The sequence below is a fragment of the Phasianus colchicus genome, chromosome 3, assembly GCF_987193195.1.
Source record: "Phasianus colchicus chromosome 3, bPhaCol1.hap1.1, whole genome shotgun sequence".
NCBI lineage: Eukaryota > Metazoa > Chordata > Aves > Galliformes > Phasianidae > Phasianus > Phasianus colchicus.
Genome location: NC_143438.1, coordinates 72,369,535 through 72,387,181, shown reverse-complemented (window position 1 = coordinate 72,387,181; position 17,647 = coordinate 72,369,535). Strand labels below are relative to the sequence as shown.

General features: G+C 45.1%; 1 protein-coding gene across 2 annotated transcripts; it reads right to left on the bottom strand.

Moving 5' to 3' along the window:
- Nucleotides 1-372: 372 nt before the first annotated feature.
- On the bottom strand, nucleotides 373-17,597 carry PLEKHF2 (pleckstrin homology and FYVE domain containing 2). 2 transcript variants are annotated; one of them, XM_031591029.2, is made up of 2 exons: nucleotides 17,498-17,597; nucleotides 373-3,694 (listed from the first exon to the last, which is right to left on the bottom strand). In XM_031591029.2, the coding sequence occupies exon 2, from the start codon at nucleotides 3,678-3,680 to the stop codon at nucleotides 2,931-2,933; it is 750 nt and encodes a 249-aa protein (XP_031446889.1). In that variant the 5' UTR covers nucleotides 3,681-3,694; nucleotides 17,498-17,597; the 3' UTR covers nucleotides 373-2,930. The 2 variants fall into 2 exon arrangements, with proteins under 2 accessions (XP_031446889.1, XP_089993947.1); XM_090137821.1 differs by lacking the exon at nucleotides 17,498-17,597 and adding an exon at nucleotides 17,148-17,469.
- Nucleotides 17,598-17,647: the final 50 nt, after the last annotated feature.

Genomic DNA, 17,647 nt, shown 5'->3' with positions numbered 1-17,647 from the left:
TAGTTTCAACCCCCCACATCTGTCTTTTAGCATCTCCAACAAATGAAGTACAGGCTCCTGGGCAAGGTGCAGAGCATGCAAAATCTAAACTCACTGAAGTGTGGCTGCTCCTTCAGTGTGGCTGTTTCTACAGAGCAGATGCTGAATGCAGAGCCTTGCTGAAGAGATGCTGCAGGCAACTGCAGAAGTTGCTTCTAAATTCGTAACTGTATTCATTCCAAGGGTAATTGTTAATCTCACCGCGCATGGATATTTATCCCCAGTTTTATTAATCGGTCTTGAAAATGAACACACCTGCTGTTCATTTGGGGGCAGTTGTTTTTCCTTGTCACCCTCCGAGGCCCACAGTTAAAGAAAAGTGAACACGTAGGCTTGAAGCTACACCATGTATTTGTAAATAAAACAATCTGACAGAACAAGATTACAAAGAACAAAACAAGCCCTTTCCAGAGTTTGTAAGTAACAAGAGGAGTTGATGGCAAGTCCATTTAGTGAAGTTTTAAGCAAATACGACTGATGGATATGACTATTACCACAGAACAGTGCTTTTTTAATACTTCCTCAAAAAGTTTGGACCATATACATCAATTTCAAATGAAAAATAAAAAAATCCCTCCCCCCCCCAAAAAAAACCATTGGTTTGGTTACAGCTTCAGGGATCAGTGCAAGCTTCATTCACAGAGAAAAGGTACTTGAAAGTAGATGCAAGAACATTCTGCAGAATATAGGATATGACCCAACTCCTTTCCCCCCACAAAGTGCTAGAAAGTAAGCACACATATAAAAACACACCAAAAAAAAATACACAGAAAGATTGAACCTTCAACAAGGTTTGACAGTGTAGAAAAGGAAAACAATCATATCAGGGAGAACATATCGTTAGTATGTACAAGGGAAGTTTGCATTCTGAATCTGTACAGAAACTGAAGCTAACAAGTCTCTGTTCCTGAAACTTTTCAACATTCAGATTAAGATAGATACAAAAAGTAATCACAAAGTGTCTTCTCAGAATAGCCCATTTTCCCATTCCCCTACCTTTCAAGGAGTGAACATATGTAACTATTTCAGTCTTTAAATACATACAGCTGTACACTGTTTATCCGGCAATCTTACATAACTTTCCCGGTCCCCAGCATCTATCAAAGTGTTTTCTCCTTTCTGTGTTTATTGCAAAGCAGATCAAATGCTCTTCAGTGCTTTTAAAGAGTTATTTTCAGAAACCGCCCAAGCTAAAACCATTCCTTTACTTTCACCTGAAGTACTGCAGACAATTAACGCAGAGTGCCTCCCTGAAGATGCTGAGCGCATCGTTAGCTACCAGGAATCTCACTGAGTGAGATGGCTTTGAAGAGCTTTGCTAACTTTTTTTTTTTAATGACTGACAGAGTGTACAAGAATGGGAGACTAGTGCAATATGCAGCATTGATTGTTTATTCAATAAATATTTAACCCAATTATTGCCAGCCAAGGCAAACAGTGCAGAAACTGTCACTTAAAGATACACAAAAGTTTAACCTTTTTTTTGTATAAAGTCAGTTGCTATTATATTCATACAACTATTTCAAAGATATTTTTCCCCTTCAAAATTGACATTACCTTTATAAAATATAAAAACATAGAATTTGGGGGAGAGGGGCTAACATGTTTTTACAAGTCTAACCTTTACATATACATAGGAACATGACATTTCTGTATTAAGAAATAATTAAGAATAAAAATGAATACTACGGTAGAGACATTTTCTGCACTATCTCATTATAGTTCTTAAATATATCTTTCTTGGTCCTTGGGTACACGTTTAGAATGAAACAACTTGCATCTCACATGTATCCTGAGGTCAGCTGTGTACAAAGGAAAGCCAATTTCATATGCAGATTTGCAGGCTGCTTGTTCAAGGTTTGAGGTTATTCTTATACAAAGCCAGTAAGATTTGGGAAGAAAGTGAAAAAAACCTCTCAATGTTTTAAGAAACAAGTTAGTGTCGCATTTGGGAAATATCTCCAAAAATATAAACTATCACAGCAAAATGCTATATCGCCCCACTAAAATCTCAGTATGCATTTGCCAGATGTTAAACTTCTAAACTGCTCTGAGAAGAAAGAGCGGATATCCCTGTGAAAAGTCACCCTCAGCTTCTCATCCCCAGATCCCAGCCCACAGCACAGCTCCTCTGGAGAGAACCCCATCGAAGCCCACAGGGTTGGGCAGCTTTGGGGCTGCCTGAGCGGCGAGGGCGTGGGGTCCAGTTCCCCTCAGCCTGTGGGTGTGCAGCTGAGAGCTCCGCTTTGAACACAGCAGTTATTCTCTATAGCACCAACAATCTCTCAGACACCAGCAACAGGTGAATACAGACAACACAGAATAGGATTGTTTCTTCCTGAATCAGCACAAGTGTTACAAGGCACTGCTTGGTATAGGAGGTCATAAATAAGAGCAAAACAAGAAAGTTCCCAAGTTCTGTGACACTGAGTTTGCAATCATGTCACATTTCAACTCATCATATACCATGTTTAAAAAAACAGATGGTTTTGCAGGATTAACCAAAACATCACTGTTCTAAGCATGCTTACAGTTTCCCTCTCCATACCAAAAAAAAGAAAACTGACGCCGCATAACATTGATATGAAACATTAGGAAGCTCGTGTTGTTAAATTAAGAAAGTACTTTCTATTTTCCAATCTTCCACAAAAGTCTAACCTAGACGTAACTCAAGTATAAGAAATTGGAAAACAATCTGATAACATTTACAACAGTCTATCCCTGCAGAGGAGTGAAAAATCTATTGTCTAGAGAACTCATAGATCGAGGCACATCGCAATTGAAGATATTCAGGCATATCTTATGGCTAGAACAGGATTTCTCCAGGGAACCTTGCTTACAAGCTTTCCCAAAAGCAGCTCCATACGGTCTGAAACACAAACTTTTGGTCTTTAATCACTACTGTCTTCATCATCATCATCATCAGATGCATCATTTAAAGAAGATTTAGGCGACTGGCTGTAGGAGTCCGATCTCGTGGACTGACAAGCAGTCACCTCCCCAGTAGAAAGAAGATCATAGCAGAAGTCGCAAATCCTCACGGGCTTGGAAGACTGGCTGGGGAGAAGGAACCTCTTCTCAGAGCAAGGCCCGCAGACGACAAAGCCGCACTTGCGACAGTGGTGACGACGGTTGACAGGGGTAAATTTTGCTTTCTGACAGCGCATGCAGACAGTGGCTTCTGAGTCTGGCACCCAGACAGCTGCATGCTCATTGCTAGGAGTCTTCCCACTCTTGGAAAGCAAATCAGAAACACACTTATTTATATGGTTCATCCATTCAGACTTCTCCGTAGCAGTGGCAGCATAAACTGCAAAAGACTTAGTAGGCGTCTTGATGAGCCACCCATTCCGCAAGTCTCCCTCATCCTGGATGGAATCGATGGTGACGTTTTCCAACGGGATTATGTGCTGTTTATTGTATTTCTTCTTCTGGATGACAATATTACCATAAACAAGAATGTCATTGAACAGGAAGAACTGCCTCGCTTTGGGCTTCTTCCTACACAGCTTCGTTAATACTCCCTCTCCGATGAGAACGCGACCGGGGATAGTCAAAGGCTGACCAGCTGCTCCAAAACAGTTTTCCACTATACTTATTCTTCTAGTATTTGCCTCGCTGTTTGCCAAGCGATCCACCATCTTTCACAAGTATCCTAAAAGTAGGAAAAAAACAAGTTTGTAATTAGAACAGAACCGACTCAACAGCAGACTTCCAGAAGGAAGGCACCAACCCCGCATTTCTGAAAATATCCAACAGAACCTGCTGGCACAGAAGTGCCAACTTGGGCTAGATTTCAATAAGTATTAACTCCTGAGAATTTTTAGCAACTGATTAGTCCTTTTTAGAAGCATAAATGTTCCATTCAGCTGACAGCTGCTATCTTTATCACACAGACAGCACCTACAGTGCTGTTTCTGAGAGCTTCAGGCAACAGACTAGGAGGCTTCCCCTCTAGTAATGTTATTACATACATCTTGAACACATCTACATCCATCCCACTTACATAATGCACACAGGCAGCCCGCCACAGAGAAAAGGGTCACACAGTTCCCCGCTACTCCTGAGAAACAGCGAGTGACTTGCACTGGCTGAAAGTTCAGACAGGAAGGCTTTGCATGTCAGGAAGTGCTGATAAAATAAGCTCAGAATAATATGTTCCAGTTATGGATTAAATCATCCCCTTTTTCTTCCCCTAACAGCGAATAAGATCTTCTAATGAAAGGGCAAAACACTAAAGCACCCAAAGGTTAGCTGAAAATAAGTTCCTGTGAATCTCACACCTCTGCAACCAGCTCTTTAATCTGCCTTTAACTCAGAGCTTCCAATGCAGAGGTCAGAAAATGGAACTTTGCCAGGCAATTTCAGACATGCCCCTATCAAGATCCTTGTGTGCACCACGGAGCTGTAGGAGAGCTGGCAGTGGCAAGCACTAATTCCACACCTTTCCCCAGATAGACAGAGGACCTCTCTCTTGCCATGTGATTTAGCTACCACAGAGGTGATGCTCAGGCCACCCTTTAGCAGGATCCACATCTTTACACAGGCTCGAAGGAGAGAGCAGTAGGAAACACCTCAGTATCTGTAACCTGTGTTTCCAAATCCAGATTGCAGGGACCTCTATATTCACCTATCTGTTCTTTCAGATTTACACTGCCTGCCTCCAGTATGGATCACCCTTTAGATGAAACAGGGCTGGAACAAGGCCTCACTGCTGCTCAGACCAGCATAAACACTGAGCACAACAATCTTCTTCCTACAAACTCAGGTACTTCCCTACAGAATAGCAACAGAACTCCTGTACAGATATTCATTTGCACACATCTCTCATCAGGCCTCACCTAGATATACACTGCATTTACTCAGATTACATGAACCCACAGTTAAATGTGATTAAAAAGTAACCTCTGAGTAACTGCTTTAAAATCTGTACTACCCCTATGAAAAACAATTTCAATGAACATAATGAACAGTTTCAACAAACAGACTTACTCAAATATAACCAAGCCATCCATTTTAAAACTATGTAGACTATATTCAACTATGTTCATTGTATTTGTTCAAGAGGTGTCTGGATGAGGAGCTACGAGATACGGTTTAGTAGCTTAGTGGTAGTAATGGTGATAGGAAGATGGTTGGACTGGATGATCTTGTAGGTCCTTTCCAACCTTGCCATTCTATGATTCTATATGACCTTGTACCTACGCCTCACACTGAAGACAGAAGAATAGTTTCTCAGAGGTACTGTCCAGCATTTCTTCCGAATTTTCATTACACGCCTCATGACATGAGTTAAGCTATTTCAATATAGCAATAATCAGGTTCACAGCCTGATAGTAGAAGTACAAAGCTCCCCAAAATGAAGTCATTTTGATCTCCAGTCAGTCAGAATAAATCACAAACAGGTTGATAAAAGAAAGAAATGAATCAAGAAATGCAATTGTGCTGCATCGAGGCACACCGGTAAGCGCACCCAGACCACTTCCACTGGGTATCAGTCAAACCTAAAAACTGCATGAAAGAAAAAAAGAAGAGGGGAAAAAAAAAAGAAAAAAGTCTGACCTCCTCTCCTGCCTCACCTACTGCTTTCTTATTGATCAGATAAAAACATTTCCCTAGCAGTACGCTTAAGTCAGCTTTGCAGCAGATGATACATTTCTTTCTGGCTTTCAACCAGAATAACCACCGCTATCTTCACTAAGTTTCCGAGTGCTGAAATGCTTGTTGCTTATCTCTGAAGAGAAGACAGGGAGTCCAAGTAGAAGGAAAAAAAAAAAAGAAATAACAAGCAATCCCAACTGCTATTCATCTCCTTCCCTGGCCAGATGTTCCAAACTGGTTTTTCCTGTTCCAGTTCTTGCCAAGGTCCCCAAAGTTTTGCCCATCACTCTCTTAAAGAGAGATGCCCAAGAAGGGCACATCTGAATCACTACATCCCACAGCACCAAACTTAAAAGATGACGGAGCCCCACCCTCCTCATGTAGCGATGCTCATTTATGGTGAGGAGATGCTCTGCCAGGGCCAGGCACAGAAAGCAGGCTGGCTTAAACCCATGAGCAAACATGAGTATTACAGTAAACACTGGGAGATTTTCCTTCCCCCGCCCAGAGAATAGCAACAGATTCAAGTTACATCAACATGACTCATTCTATTGTGTTTCTTTTTTTAATGACATTATTATTCAGGCATACCCCAAATACACCTTCCAACAGAACCTCAGTTCTTTGAAGCACTCCAAGTCCCAAAGCAAACACGAGCACACATGGGTGTGCATGCACAACCTACATTTACCTGCTTTTTCAGCATTAACATCTAGATACACTGTTATCACTTTTTAAATCTCTACAGCCACCTACCACCACCTGCACTGGGGAAGCAGCTTAAATGAGGTTTTAGGAGAGCAACCAGCTTCACCTCTACCACAGCACACTGGGAAGAAATGCTGCTGGTGGCCCCAGCTCCCAGCCTTCTCTCTACCAAGGAGAAAGCACTAAGAAGGGAATGCAGATGAGGTTATACAAGGCTTCCCGGTTTGTTTGCTGCTGTCCTAAGCTCAAAAAAAAATCAAATTCAAAGAGCAAGGCTAGCAGTGAGGGCTAAGAGCAACCACTGCTATCTCACAACACACAGGCAGCACGCAGCCCTCCTGAGCAACTTGGTGTCGCATCCCAACCAAGGGTGGCCTTGGGCTGCCACAGTGAGGGGTCACTCATGGGGTCACCCAGCAACCTCTCATCCCCTGCAAGGAGGGGAAGGCAACCAAGCAGCAGAGCAGAGGGATGCTGAGCAGAGCAGTGCGCTTCTCTGCTAACCACTACCAGCACACACTGCTCCTAAGCCTATCACCGATGTGTAAATCACAACAAGCTGAGTGATTCTGCTAGTTTACAGGGGCTAAAAAAAATAAAACGAAACTAAAAACTACCGACAACCATGTGTCACTGCAGCAAGGTCTTGGTGTGAGATGACAGCAACCCTCAAGCTGCACTCCTACTCCTGCTGCCAGTAAAGAGTGAACTCTGCCCAAGGTCACCACGTGAGCTTTCAAAATACAAGTCCCTACGAGGAGAAAAAGAGGGGAGAAGAGGCTAAAGGTTTTAATTAAATGTTCTCTAGGGCGACCTAAGAGAAAACAGCTCTAACAAGGAGTGTTTAATCATCACTGCAGCTTAAAACTGAGACACATGACTCCAGAACTTGGGGAAGGCTGTACTTTCAGCTGGTTGTTAATGCAACCGCTCACAGGACTCCATGCAAGAATTTTGGACAAGTTAAGGACCACTAGGACAGACAAAAAGATAAAAAAAGGAATAGCATCTCTTCCACATTGAAGCTCACGTCTCTAATACTCAACAACTCCTTGCTCAGCAGTCTCAGCTAAGGTCATAAAAGCCATAGGCTGCAGGTGGATCCCTCCACCTTCTTCCAAGGCAAAACATATGCTTTTTCACAGTAACAGAACTTCTGAAATAAACACTCTGATGTTTTTCTCACAATGTTATGCCTTTAAATACAAGCTTTTAAATCCTTCTGAAATCACATGTGATGCTCATTTACTTTCACCAGCATTTTTTGAGAAAGGAAGTCAGTTGAGAAGTGGACAAAAAGCCTGAAGAAGGAGAATAACGATTAGAAATAACCAAAGTTGGAAAATATTAGACTAGCAATAGAAAAAAGAGAAGCTATCTCTAAGTCACAGGAGCTGACATTAGAAGAGGCACCCCTTCTTCTTCCCACAGGAGCACAGACCTAGGAGATGTGAAACCAGAAGACACCGCAGACTTTCTACTCTTCTGGTAAAAAGAGCAATGGAGCTTTTGACCCCAAGAAGTCACAGTTCAAACCTATGCAAAAATGATCCTCTACCAGCCTTTTACAATTACTGTCTTCTCTTAAAGCACATGCAGATATACTGCAGAAGATAACAGATTACCCACTGGGGCTGGGTGGCAACACTTCCTACGCTTTCTCCTGAGGTTTCCATTGTTGGCCACTGTGAGAAGCAGATACTGGATTACTGCCCTCGAGATGCAGAATTTCAAGAACTGATCAAACAATCCCCAAGTGATGGCAAATTGCTGGAAATATTCCCCACATCTTCCCCAAAGCAAACACAGAATAAGAAAGAACCACGGGTATCAAAATGGCAGGCTAGACAAATCCACTTAAGGAGAGCAGAATTGTTTTACACATAGTATCAGTTTGTGGATGCTATGAAATCAAAATTCTCAAGCATAGTTGTTAAGACTTCTATCACATTTGTCTCATTTCCCATTTCTGGCATCCCCATTCCCAGAATCACAGAATGGCCTGAGTTGAAAAGGACCTCAAAGATCATCTAGTTTCAACCCCCTGTTATGTGCAGGGTCGCCAACCACCAGACCAGGCTGCCCAGAGCCACATCCAGCCTGGCCTTGAATGCCTCCAGGGATGGGGCATCCACAACATCTCTGAGCACCCTGCTCCAGTGCATCACCACCCTCTGTGTGAAAAACTTCCTCCTAATAGGTTTCCCAACCTAAACCTCCCCCGTCTCGGTTTAAAACTATTCCCCTTTGTCCTGTCCATCCTGATAAACAGTTGTTCCCAAGCCCCCCTGCAAGAAGGGCTCTGTTTGTCTGAGAGGATCACCAGCCCATCACATCAGCTCCCATTTCTGCATACAGGCTGCAGTGTAGCGCTAGTTGCTAGTCGGAACAGCACGGAAATAAACAGATCATCATCTGAGAAAGATTAGCTACGTACAGCTGCACCACAAGTAAGTCTGCCAGCCTTTCCAAACAAAGTAATGGCAATTCTCAGGATGCTGCAATACTCTCTGTTCGCCCTCCTTCTGACATATGCTCTCAGAAGCCCATTTCAAGACGGGGATGTTGGACAAAGGCTTTCTTCCCTGTAGACAATTTCAAGGTGATACATTATTTCATGACATGAAGTCCCCACTTCATTACCCTACACAGAACTATCTCACGTTATGGTATTTTTACTTTTACTCACAAGAAATTTCACTTATCCACAACAAAACACACGTTCAGGAAGTCGGAAACTTCAGCAAATACATGGCACTCCTGGCCACCAGACTGATAATATCCTTGAAGTGAGTGCATATAAAACCAGTCACTTGGCACACAAGTGTTTCTTTCTGCTGCAGTATCCTGATGATTAAACCAGTCTTTCCAAACCGAATACTTCTAGAGATGTTGCTTAAAAGAGAAGAATGCTTATCCTATGTCTCAGCGACGCAGGCTGCATGCAGCTCAGCACAGCCTTGTTCTTACCCTGCTCAGTGTGCAGCGCTTCCATGAGCAGGGCTCCCTGCCAGACAGGCACAGAAAGCATGTATGAGAAGGACACAACCCCAACCCTCTGGCTCCTTCAGCAAAGCAACAGCACCAGCACAGCTCCATTACTTCCTGACCTGAGCAAGAACCAGCCTCATCCAGTGCACAGCCCCCATCATCGAGTGTTAATAAGCACCTAATTTTTAACATTATTGTGTTTCAGCATTACTTGAAGGGAGGAAAATGCTACTGGCCTTGCCTTAATTGCCTGTTCATCCATCATCTTCATCACAATGAGCAATTAAGTTGCTAACAATTATGTTTAACACGTTATATTTACATAGACCAGACAGGCTGGATTTTTCAGAGTCACAGTATCAGGAAGCAGGCAGCTCATTCATTACTACATGCATTTAAAATTCAGGTGACAGCTGTACAGGAAAAAAAAGTGTACCTGAGCTGCTGGAAAGCATACAAGGGCTCAAAATCGACAGCACAAAAGGTCCATCTTGTCCTAAAGCAGCAACAGAGCTTGGATGTTTCCAAGTCAGATTCAGTAACACAATAAATACATGTCAGTAACCACAGTATCTGGTCACAGTGCCTGAATGGGTGAAATGGGACCAGCACAAACCTGACTGTAACCTGGGTGATGCCACTGTGAAGCAAGTGAGGGGAACTGAAAAAAAAAAAAAAGAAGAAAAAAAAAAAGAGAAGAAACAGAAGAATGCTGAAGGAACAGAATGAAGAAAGGAGGTAGAAACAGCAGATCTAAGTGAGAGCACATAGTAATATACCACTGGATTGTCCAGGTGTCGTAAACAGCTCTTTTTCTTGCACCTGCATTTGTGCATACAGGCAGCATCAGAACATACGTTCCAGCCTGTATGTTCAGAACTAACCTACTCTCCTTCTTGCCAATAGAGAACGTTTTATAATGAAAGCTTCTGCTTTCCGGGGCTTTTCAATACAAAAGAGAGTCAAACAATTTAAAGTTTCATCAAGTCTGATCCCACACCTCAAAGGTTTTGATAGAACCAATTTCAAGCAGAACTCCATCCTGCTTTATTACAATTAATTACACAAGCTGAACACCCATGAAAGGTACAGAAGCTCCATAAGGCCTGTACAAACTCAAAGGAAGTAAACTGTAAACCTAAGGCAGACAAGGACCATCTGCAAAGCAGATACCTAATCGGCATTAAGTGACTGATTTGTAAGGAAACTCCTCTCTGGGATCAGAGGAAGAGCTCACCCCTCCCCGAGGACGGCCCATCAGTTGCAGTCACTTAGCATACATTCCTGTTACATATGCTTTTGGTAATAGGCTTCAAGTAACGTTTATACTCCATGTTTTCATGTCACACACCTTCAGCTTTCCTCCCCACTTTGTCTATGCAAGGAGGACACGCTAATTTGACTTACTGAGGAATAAACATGAACACAAAGGATTAAGTTACCCAAAACCCTCATACAACCCTGTGATTTAAGGCTCTGTCTGACACAGTAATCCTCTGCTTTTTTGTGGAGGAACTCAGCTATGAAGGCACATCAGTATTGCAACAGTACTTCAATATCTATTAGCATTACAAGTAGTGTTCTGAAGAGCAACACTTGACCTTCTGCATTATCGCCAAACAAAACAGCGTGAATTTTTCATGTTCAAGCTCTAATGCTTTGAAAATAGTTCAGCTGGGGAAAACTGCTGAACTAAACACAAGCACAGCAGATAGTCCACATTTCTGAAGCAGGTTACGAGATAAATCAGCACAAGTCTTCAATCTCACCAATTCCACCTCCTACACAGCCCCCGTCAACACATACAAAAAGGGACGATGCCATCACTTGTCCCGAATGCTTCACCACGTCATCTTTGCTGGCAAAATGAGGCGTGCTGCGCGCTCTGCTCTGAGAGCTGCAAGCAGAAGCCGAGCGCTCATGCACAAACCAGCACTGCCTGTCGTGAGCCATGAAGGCTCAACAAGGGCTGGATGAAAGATGAGACAGGACAACTCTACTTGTAAAGCACTGCAGCTTCCTAGCAAGCAGTTCTCCAGTTACTCTGCTTGCAAAATATTCCTTAAAGCGCTTCACAAACTGCCTTGCTATCGGTACTGTAACCAGCTGGTAACGATGGAGAGGATAACTGCTGATACCCAAAGGATGTTAATAGAAGGAATGACAAAAGGAGACATCATCAAGTGGAGGTGTTCAAGGCCAGATTGGATGGGGCCCTGGGCAGCCTGGTCTAGCATTAAATGTGGACGTTGGTGGCCCTGTCTGTGGCAGGGGTTGGAGATTCACAATCCCCGAAGTCCCTTCCAACCCAGGCCATTCTGTGATAATGACACTGCAGAGAAATACGAAGCAATAGATTCAAGGTGGATACAACAGCAGAAATGAGGCAGTGAGATCCTCTGCAATTCTCCAGAATCTCTTCTGACCTTCAGAGAGGTGCAGGTAGCAGGACAGAACGTCAAACACTCCCGCAAATAGCTGTCTAAAGTCTCACTTCTTAAGGGTGCAGGCCATTCCAGCTCCTCTTTTAACGACCTAACATCTTGCAGCTTAAGAATTCTTTGAGTACACTGTAGGGAATTTTAGAATACCCTAACTTAGAAGGAAGGACTGTCATTTCCTTTTCATTCACTGGTTGGGTAAGAATAGCTCAGGGAATGTAAATGTTTTTAAATGAAGAAAAACAAAAGCTTTATTGTCAAACCTGCAAGACAAGCCCATTACCCTTAACATCTCCCAGAGCCATTATCCAAGCCAGATAAAATTGCCTAGAAAGGCCTATTACATTTCCACTACGAAGACTGTTTCTAGGAGGATCTTTCAAACTATGTGACCTTACATTCCCCAGCCCACTCCCAAGTGGGTTTGGATACAGAAGCTATCTTTAGCAAGAGACTCCCCCCACCTGCTTAGCCCAGCACAGTGAAGCAGAGAGATGCTTTTTTGCTGCCCCAGCTGCTCTGCCAGCTCCCATTTTCACAAAACGGCTCCTGTGGATTCTGCACACCGTTTTCCCTTACGGCTTGGAGTTTAATACAATCAACTTCAACAGAGAAGAAACACTGATTTAACCTCCTTGTAAACTGCCAGACGTGCCAAATGAGTCATAATGCAAACTAATCATAAGGGAGAGTGGAGGAAAAAGATGAGGCAAAGGGAAGCAGGCTTCAACCCATTAAAAAAAAATGCAGAACTCAGGAGTGCTGACTCCCAAAACTATTCCCACTGCTTTGTCCCTCTAAGTCACAATAGCTTGCCTGACACTACTGCCAGGGGCTGTTTATCAGCATATTTTGGTCTCAAAAAACGGAGCTTCAGCACTGCTGCTCTGTGAACCAAGCAAGGTTCCTAGTAAGGGGACATAAAGCATCACTGGGGAAAGCAGTGAGGCCCAGGCAGGCGGGGGCTGTGCAGGATATGTGCAAGGAGCAGGGCACAGGGCCTGCCCTAGCAGCGCAGGTACACTGAGCACACAGAGCTACATGCCATCATGCTGGGAGAAGGTGTAGAAGCCTAGGAGCAACGTTCCTGTAAGAGATCCTGCATCGTAATGAAATCAGCTGCTTATCGCCACTGTCAGGCTGCTATTTGTACCAAACTTTAGTAGCTGATAGTGCTTTTGTCTCCTGGCAGGACAGATGCCTAACTTGGAGAAGGAAGGGGAGCAGCTCCCCAAGCCCCATCCCTCCCTGTTTTTCCTTGTTCAGGATGCCTGGTGCTCTGGAAAAGACCAGGATACCATTTCAAAACTGAGACATTTACACAGATTTGGAGCCCCAGAAGCTCAAGCTCCCTGAAGCAACAGCATAGATGGCCAGAGATGTTTTACTTTTACATGGTCAGCAAGTAGCACGCTGTGCATGCGTGCTGCTGTGCTCAGATGGGCACGGGATGAGGGCCGTGACAAAAGTCAACAGAAAGCACCTGACCAACTCCAGCATAAGCTGATGTTGTACCAACGCAGCATATCTTTCAAACAGGGAGGTAAGTAATTTAAGTGAGTATTGTGGGAAGGTGCGGGGGAAGCGGTGCAACATCATTAGCACAGAACGTAACCCATCACTCAGTTACAGCAGTTGGGCATGAAGAGACGCCAAACCCACTTCACAAGCTTCTCTTCAAAATCACAATGGTTTAGTGGTAAGCATCAATTACTGCATTTGGAGGCACATGTGGAGACACTTCCACACGTCACATGTCAATGTTATACACCATACAGAAGTGCTTGCTTAAGAAAAAAAGTTACTACACGCTTCAGGCCAGAAACCAGTTCCAGGGAGGCAGGCTGCCTTTCGGACGAAGCAGAACAGAGGATTTGGTCCTCTGACATAAGCAGGGCCTGCTAGCGTGCTCCCTGCAGCATTGCCAATGAGTACATCAAGCTGCCAGCATTCTCATTACTTCCATCACCATCACGAGACAAGTTACTCAGTCTTAACAGTGGTCCAGCAAGGGCTGGACTACACATAACTGATTACAGCATGACCATGCCATTGAAAGAATTAGTGAGAGTGAGAACAAGACATGAGCCATTAGCTGCTAACAGGTAACTACAACAAAAGAATTTGCTTTTAACCAGTCCTGCTTTGAAGCACAGCAAAAGTTTTCCCCTGCAGCCCCACAATTCACAAGTACTGAAGTATAATCACATCATCACTATTTTGTTATTTGTTTTAATTATATAAAATATTATTTTCATGTGCATGCATCCTTTAAGAATCCAGATGCCTTATTTGGGAAATAAAGAGGTGTCGTTAACCAGCCTGGTAATAATGGGCATTCCCACAAAGGTAAGCAGGACCCAGGCCAAGCACCAGCACTGCCTCCTGCCACCCTGACTTCCTGCTGCTCTTGAAACCCAGATAAGTTTAGAAATCTCTACTGTGGGAGACATACCAAACACTATGTTGTAGTGAAGAATTACAATCAGGAGACCTGGTAGCTGGTACATAACACAGTCAGATGCAGCACTTTTTCAATATTATAGTGGGAAAAGCAGAACAGCCAGAATATTTTGGCAAAAGCAAGGGGCTTGGAGGCAGCTGGAACACAACGTGGTGCTCAGAGCCAAGCATACATCCTGTCACACCTTGTTTCAGGACACCTGAAGGCACCGAAGGGCTGGAACTGCACATCTCTCTCCTCTGCCACTAGCAACAATTAAATTGCATTTCTCCAGCAATATTTAAAATGCACAAGCCACGCGTTGCATTGCTCTTTCACAATCAAGTGATGGTCAGAGAAAAAAAAGAGAGGAAAAGAAAAATAAAGAGTCAGTTCCTGAAAGAATCCCTTAATCATAACAGCTTAACTACACGGCCTTCTTGGGAAACGCACTCAGCAGCCTTTGACAGCCTGTCAAATGCACTTGATGCACTATCGAGTTCTGTGGAAAGCATGGAGCACCCAGCACGATGCCATCCCTTGGTGCAGGAGGGGCTGGCAGCCCACTGCCCCTGTTGAGCACCAGGACCCATCACATTGCAACATTGCAACTCACTGCTTTCATGGTGTCATCTTAAGTTCAGGAACAGGACTGAGGCAAGCGTTACTGTGTTTGAAACCCTCAAGATTCAACTGTTTGTCTTCTTTTCCACTTATACAAGATGCCTAAATGCTGTTGAATATGCAATATTCTGAACACTGTATTACTGTAAAATATCAAAATGCAGAGGGAAAAAAAAAAAAGAAAACACTTGAAAATAGATTTCAAAATCCTTAAATTATTCATTGTTGCAACAGAAGCAGGCAAAAAGTATCATTACACCCATGGTAGCAGCATTCCTACTTATTTATGTAACATCAGAGAGCCAAAACAAACATATTAGTGCATTTTTGACTGAAAAAAAAAAAAAATCATGAAACATACTGATCTGTTCAGTAACACTTGCACATAATGATACTTCCTTTTGTAGGAGGAGAATCTTTGTCCAGCGGTCAAACAATTCTTCGTGCACACAGACCAACTCACAGCAGCAGCACTACTGACGTGGGTAGGAATTTGCAGGACTCTACTTGCTAACACAGTTGTCATCAAGGCTTATAGTTTATGACAACGCCAAAATAATGGTTTAGATGTAAGCATGTTCTACCACACCTACCTACAGAGCAGCTTTAATTCCCCTCTTAACTGTAAGAAGTCCTCCACTAAATCACGAACGCAAAGTCATTCTGCAGCAGCAAACCCTGTATTTCATAAAATCATAGAATGGCCTGGGTTGAAAAGGACCACAACTATCATTTAGTTTCAACCCTCCTGCTATGTGCAGGGTTGCCAACCACCAGAGCAAGCTGCCCAGAGCCACAGAATATTTGCTGCACGAAGTTTTGAAGTAGAATCACGTATTTAAAAGTCTGCTTTTACACTTGTTTATTTGCTTTCAGCACAATCCCCAGGTCGGCAGACTTCCATCAAATTACTGAATTTATCCCTGTGAGCTGTAGCACACGTATACAAGCACCATCCATCATTAAAAAGCCACATAAAGTTAATGGAAAGGTAAGCCTGAATATTAAGAGAGCCTGGAATAAGTCACAAGCATACCTTTAGCACTTCAGTAGTAAGAACAAGCTTTAATTTCTTAATGCAGAAATTAAAAGCAAGCCAACAACTTCCTTACCTACTAACATCTAAGAACCTCGCCCACAGTTAACATCCGAGTCTCCTTATTTGACATCCCCTGATAAGTGGTCTTTACATACAAATAATCACTGCAGTTAATGAAAACTTGTGTCTTGGTGAAAAGACACTGGATGCTAAGACAGAGTAAGTCAATCCAGCTCTGAGCTCCCACACGCCAGTTTTCATTTAGTGTTTCATGGACTTCTGTGTGGTTTTCTCTGCAGAACAGAACTCAACTGCTCCAGAAGCCACACGGGCTATTTACTTGCAGAAGAATTTGGGATTCATGCTTACAATGCTTCACTTTCACTGTGTTTTGGACACACGGCCCGGATGTCATCCTGAACATAAACATAGAACATAAACACCAGGAAAAGAATTATTTAATGACTTGAGCTGATAGACATATTGATAGGGTTGGAATTCGATGATCCCTGAGGTCCCATCCAACCTTTCTATATCCCAACCCAGCCTTTCTACGAGTCTGTATTGAGCTACACAGGGATTCCTCACTGGATTAGGCAACATCATTCACACAACACAACTCAGGGGGAAAAAAAGCTCCTTCTGTGCAGAAGAGCCCCGTCCTCCCCTCACGCTGTTGGGCGCAGTCCGTGGGGTCTCCGCACTGACAGCATTCAGTCTTTAAACGCTTTCCTTCTTTCACAGAGCCTCAGCCAAACCAAAACACACCGTTCCGAACCGAAAGCTGGAGCGCCTAAGTTCTCCTTATTCCGGGAGAGAAAGAGGAACCGGCGACCGCGCTTCTGAAATCCGCCCCGGCTGCGGGGTTTGGTTTCAGACCCGCCCTTCGCCGGCACAGCCCGACCCGGAGCACGGCGGTACCGAGGGAACCGGGCCGTCCCGAGGGCCGCTCCGCTCGCCGACAACTGCGGCAGCCGCGCACAGCCGGCACGCAGCGCCCCGCAGCCGCTCCGCGGGAGGCGCGAGGACCCGCGCCCGCCCGCCCGCCCGTCCGTCCGCGCCCCGCCGTCGTGCAGCACGCGTCGCAGCGGCGCTCCCCTCGGAAGCGCACATCCAACCGACGCGCTGACGGACGCGCCTCCGCAATTCCACCTCCTTCCCGCTGCTGCTTTTTTAATTATTTCTTTATTTGGGACCCAACTCACGCACCCCTCGAACCCGCGGGCGCCGGGGACCCCGATCGAGGGTTCCGCGCACTTACGTAACGCCCGAGGCTGGCAGCTGCAGGGCTTTTTACCCCCGTTAAAGCCCAGCTCCTCTCGGACGGGACAAACGAGCGCGCGCCGCCGCCCCTTCGCTCCCCGACGGCCGCCCGCTCCCCCCGCAGCGCCCTCCCGGCGATGAGCGGCAGCTCCCGGCCCCGCGCCGCGCCCCCTCCCGCGGGGCAGCTCCCCGCCCGCCCGCAGCCCCCGGCTCCCAACATGGCCGCGGCGGAGCGGCCGGAGCTCCAGCGGGGACGCGCTCCGTCAGGAAAGTTTCTTTCTCTGCCTCCCCGCCCCGCTCCGGCGGCTGAACCCGAGCGAAAAGCCGCCCTTTCCGCGCCGCCCTCACCGCACTGCTCGCCCGGCACTCCGCGCTCCGGCAGCCGCCCCGACCCCGCCGCGCTCTCCCCGCTCGGCCGCGGTCATGCACCCGCCGGGGCCGAGCTCCGGGACACCGCCCGCGCGGGGCGGGGCCGCCGCCATCTTGGGCGGAGCCAGG

Bases quoted from the DNA above. Each gene is read 5' to 3' on its own strand.
- PLEKHF2 (XM_031591029.2), bottom strand. From the start codon at position 3,680: ATGGTGGATCGCTTGGCAAACAGCGAGGCAAATACTAGAAGAATAAGT.